The following is a 3,903-nucleotide window of genomic DNA, read 5'->3' on the forward strand; positions in this document are numbered from 1 at the left end:
TTATAAATGTTTTCTAGGCTCTGCTTGCTATTTTCTGGAACTTATCTACATTTCAGTATTTGATTAATAATTTTGAGCTGACACTAGCAACATAATCGTGTCTGGATTGTGTATGTGTTGTGTGTTGGCGGGGGTGGGTATAATTGATGTCTTTGTTTTTCAATATGAGCAATTTTTAATAAACTTTAATATTTAATGTGCAAAAAAAAGTTACAGCCCTTTCCACTTCGCAGACAAAAAGCTTAAAATGCCATTTTCTATTGCACGCATGACTTCCTGAGAGTTGATCCGATGAAAAGAAGCCAGCTGGAGGGTGATTGGGTGATTCTACCCAGTGCAGGTTGGGTGGATGACAGAGTAGACAGGAGATGTTTGATATTCTCAAAATGAACTTCATCTATTTTTTTCCAACTTTGTGTTTGGCTCACATAAGATGAAGCATACTTTTAGTTCTTAGAAACTTTATTCTCTTATGAGAATTATCTTCTAATCAGGGAACCAAATAGTAAAATTGTGCTGAGTGCTTGCATTGGCAGGAAACAGAACTTTAAGATAAAGGTCAGCTCTCTGGACATTGTCTACATGATGCTTTTCTTTCTTTTCTCTGTGGACATGCAGGTGTCCCTGGTGACTGAAATGGCATCCTCTCTGAAGATCTGGGGCAGTCCCTTGGCCCTGCTTTGCATTCTTTGCAGGCTACTTGTACACAGCAAGGATGTTTCCTGGAGAGAATTCATGACCCTGCACTATTTAGATCCAAGCCAAGATTTTGAAGAGTACAAATGTGATGTCCTCATGAGAGAAAAAGAAGCTCTGAAACGCAAGAGCTCTCATATGTCCATCTATAGCTTATGGCACAAAATGCAGTGTATATGCATTATTGAAATGGGAATGACTGATATAGATATGCCTATGTATGGGCCCAGGGTGCCCTCAAAGTATTCGAGTGTCAGTGGGAGAAGTACAACAATAGCTACACAGAGAGCTTCAACTACATTGAATTCCACTGTGGCAAGGATGGGTATGTTGATAGCATAGGAGACCTGAGGATGGTGGAGCCTATCAGCAACCAGAAGGTCTATGCACATCCTCAGGGATTGGTATTCAGTGCTTCCCAAGTGGTGGCCCCTGCCTCCATCAATAGCCCCTGACACTCCCCACTTGCACTTACGCATCCGTGTTTTCCAAAACTTAGAATTATGAAACGCATGATTTCTTGATACTATAACCTTGCCTGTGTTGTTTCTCTGCCTGGAATACACTTTTGTCTTCATTTACCTAATTTACTCCTACATGTTTGTCAAGATTCAGCTCGTAATGCATCTGATCTTTACTAACCAAGATTTTTCCTGATATTCACTCTAAACCTACCCAAGGTGGATGATCTTCCTTTCCCTAAATAAATCGTATTATGCCAATATGTGTGACATTCTACATATGATGTGCGTAAAGTAAGTATCATGTAATTGGTATGGGTGTGTGAGATCTAGGATATGTTTGCCTGTGACTTATGCTGTGCAAGGAGTTTACGGCATATTTTATGTGACTGTGTCTGTGCATGGGATATGTTTGTGTATATCATGAGGTTGTAAATGATTATAGGCTAAGCTGGAGACAAACTGTGATGTAGACACTGATTGTGTTGACAATTTGATATAATCAAAAAGGTCATAATCCAGTTTTAATGATTTTATTAAAGTGAAAAGATGGGAATGGCCACTCTGTGACACACAGACTCCAGAGAAAGTTAAGTTTTTGCTAATGTAGGAAAAAGACAAAGAAATTCAAAAGGATTACAATATTTTCTATGCCAGGCTGGTTCAAGAGTTACAACAAATTAATTAGTTACAGATTTGTCCCCAACCTCATGACTTGTTTTCATTTATTCATAGCTGTGCTTCATTTCTGTTCCAATTTTAAAAGAGTGTATTTAACATTCCATCTCAAGACAATGTGATAGCAATGAAGTCTTTACATCAAAAACAGAAGAGGGGAGTTCATCCATAATGAAGATCAGCCATGGAGTGGAATGAGTCTTCCCTGGCCCACTTCAGTCATTTTACATTTCACACAACAATGCAGGTAAGAAAGTGTCTTAATCTCTAATCAGAGAAACCAAGGTACACCTGCCTTGATTACAGCTGCCTAGTATGTGACTCAGGCCCCATCATCACTTTTTTTTTTTTTTCTTTGAGACAGAGTCTCACTCTGTCACCCAGGCTGGAGTGCAGTGGCCAGATCTTGGTTCACTGCATCCTCCACCTCCAGGTTTCAAGCGATTATCCTGCCACAGCTTCCCGAGTAGCTGGAATTACAGGGGCGTGTCACCATGCCCGGCTAATTTTTGCATTTTTAGTGAAGACTGGGTTTCACCATGTTGGCCAGGCTGGTCTCAGACTCCCGACCTCGGGTGATTTTCCCACCTCGGCCTCCCAAAGTGCTGGGATTACAGGCATGAGCCACCACACTCCGCCCATCATCACATTTTAAGGTTCAAAATAATATAGAGTTCCAACAGCTTATATTTTGAATGAATTACTTTCACGGTGGTAACATGCTTAGTTCCACTCAGATTCTTGGGTAAAGGCAGAGCTGACTGGGTATAAAACACGTGGCATGGTTCCTGGCTTATGGTAGTTGCTCAGTAAAAATTCTTTCCTTTCTCATATTACTCTTTGGTTTTCTACTTTAATTTTGACTTTGATAAACAAACATAACAAGTGCCCATCAACCATTTCTGTCCCTGACTCTGGAGATGGGGATTTCTTTTATTTTTTATTTATTTATTTTTTTAAGACAGAGTCTCAGTCTGTCACCCAGGCTGGAGTGCAGTGGCACGATTTCAGCTCACTGTAATCTCCTCCTGCTGGGTTCAAGTGATTCTCCTGCTTCAGCCTCTCTAGTAGCTGGGATTATAGGCGTGAGCCACCATGCCTGGCTAATTTTTTGTATTTTTTAGTAGAGACAGGGTTTTGCCATGTTGCCGAGGCTGATCTCAAACTCCTGAGCTCAGGGAATCTGCTTGCCTTGGACTCCCAAAGTGCTAGGATTATAGGCGTGAGCCACCAGGCCTGGCCTACAGATGCGGATTTCTTTCTTTTCTTTCCTTTTTTTTTTCTCCTTTTTTCTTTTTTTTTTTTTTTTTTTTTTTTTTTTTGAGACAGAGTTTAGCCCTTGTTGCCCAGGCTGGAGTGCAATGGTGCAATCTCGGCTCACTGCAACCTCTGCCTCCTGGGTTCAAGAAATTCTCCTACCTTAGCCTCCGAGTAACTCAGGATTACAAGTGCGCACCACCAGGTCCCACTAATTTTTTTGTATTTTTAGTAGAGACGGGGTTTCGCCATGTTGGCCAGGCTGGTCTCAAACTCCTGACCTCAAGCGATAGTGATCTGCCCGCCTCGGCTTCCCAAAGTCCTGGGGTTACAGGTGTGAGCCACCACACCCAGCCCAAAACTGGTAGAGGTGCCGGAGAGTGAACTGGGGACCTCGTACATGCCAAGGATTTCTAATGCAAAGCTACAGTAGGCTGTCATCTGTATGTAAGCTATACACACGCGGGATGAGAAAGAACACCTCCTCTATCAACCACACACTCACAGAAAAACAAACAGAATGTGGTAACATGTGTATCTCATGTATACATGGGAGAAACTCAGAGAGTATCTCACAGAGGTGGCTAGAGTGCCATCTTCAGCTATTTAGATGGCTAAATGCTATCTTCAGCTAAAGCAAAGGAAAATGCACGTGGGGAGCAAGTCATAGGGAGATGACCAGGAAAAATATAGTAAATGAGGGAAAGTTTGGTCATACAGATTTAAGTCAGTATCTTCTCCACTGAGAAGGGTCTCTTGTGATTTAGAGTCACCTTTCTCTATCTGGCACAGAAAAGGAGACATCCATAAG

At 41.8% G+C, this 3,903-nt stretch overlaps 1 protein-coding gene across 1 annotated transcript; it reads left to right on the forward strand.

Moving 5' to 3' along the window:
- The first annotated feature begins 589 nt into the window (after positions 1 to 589).
- LOC100971537 (epididymal secretory protein E3-alpha-like) lies at positions 590 to 1,478 on the forward strand. The gene is given in 2 exon segments (XM_034937240.3): positions 590 to 883; positions 886 to 1,478. Coding segments are annotated over 2 exon segments (537 nt in total). The 5' UTR covers positions 590 to 612; the 3' UTR covers positions 1,152 to 1,478.
- Positions 1,479 to 3,903: the final 2,425 nt, after the last annotated feature.

The sequence above is a fragment of the Pan paniscus genome, chromosome 15 (genome assembly GCF_029289425.2).
Source record: "Pan paniscus chromosome 15, NHGRI_mPanPan1-v2.0_pri, whole genome shotgun sequence".
NCBI classification, from domain to species: domain Eukaryota; kingdom Metazoa; phylum Chordata; class Mammalia; order Primates; family Hominidae; genus Pan; species Pan paniscus.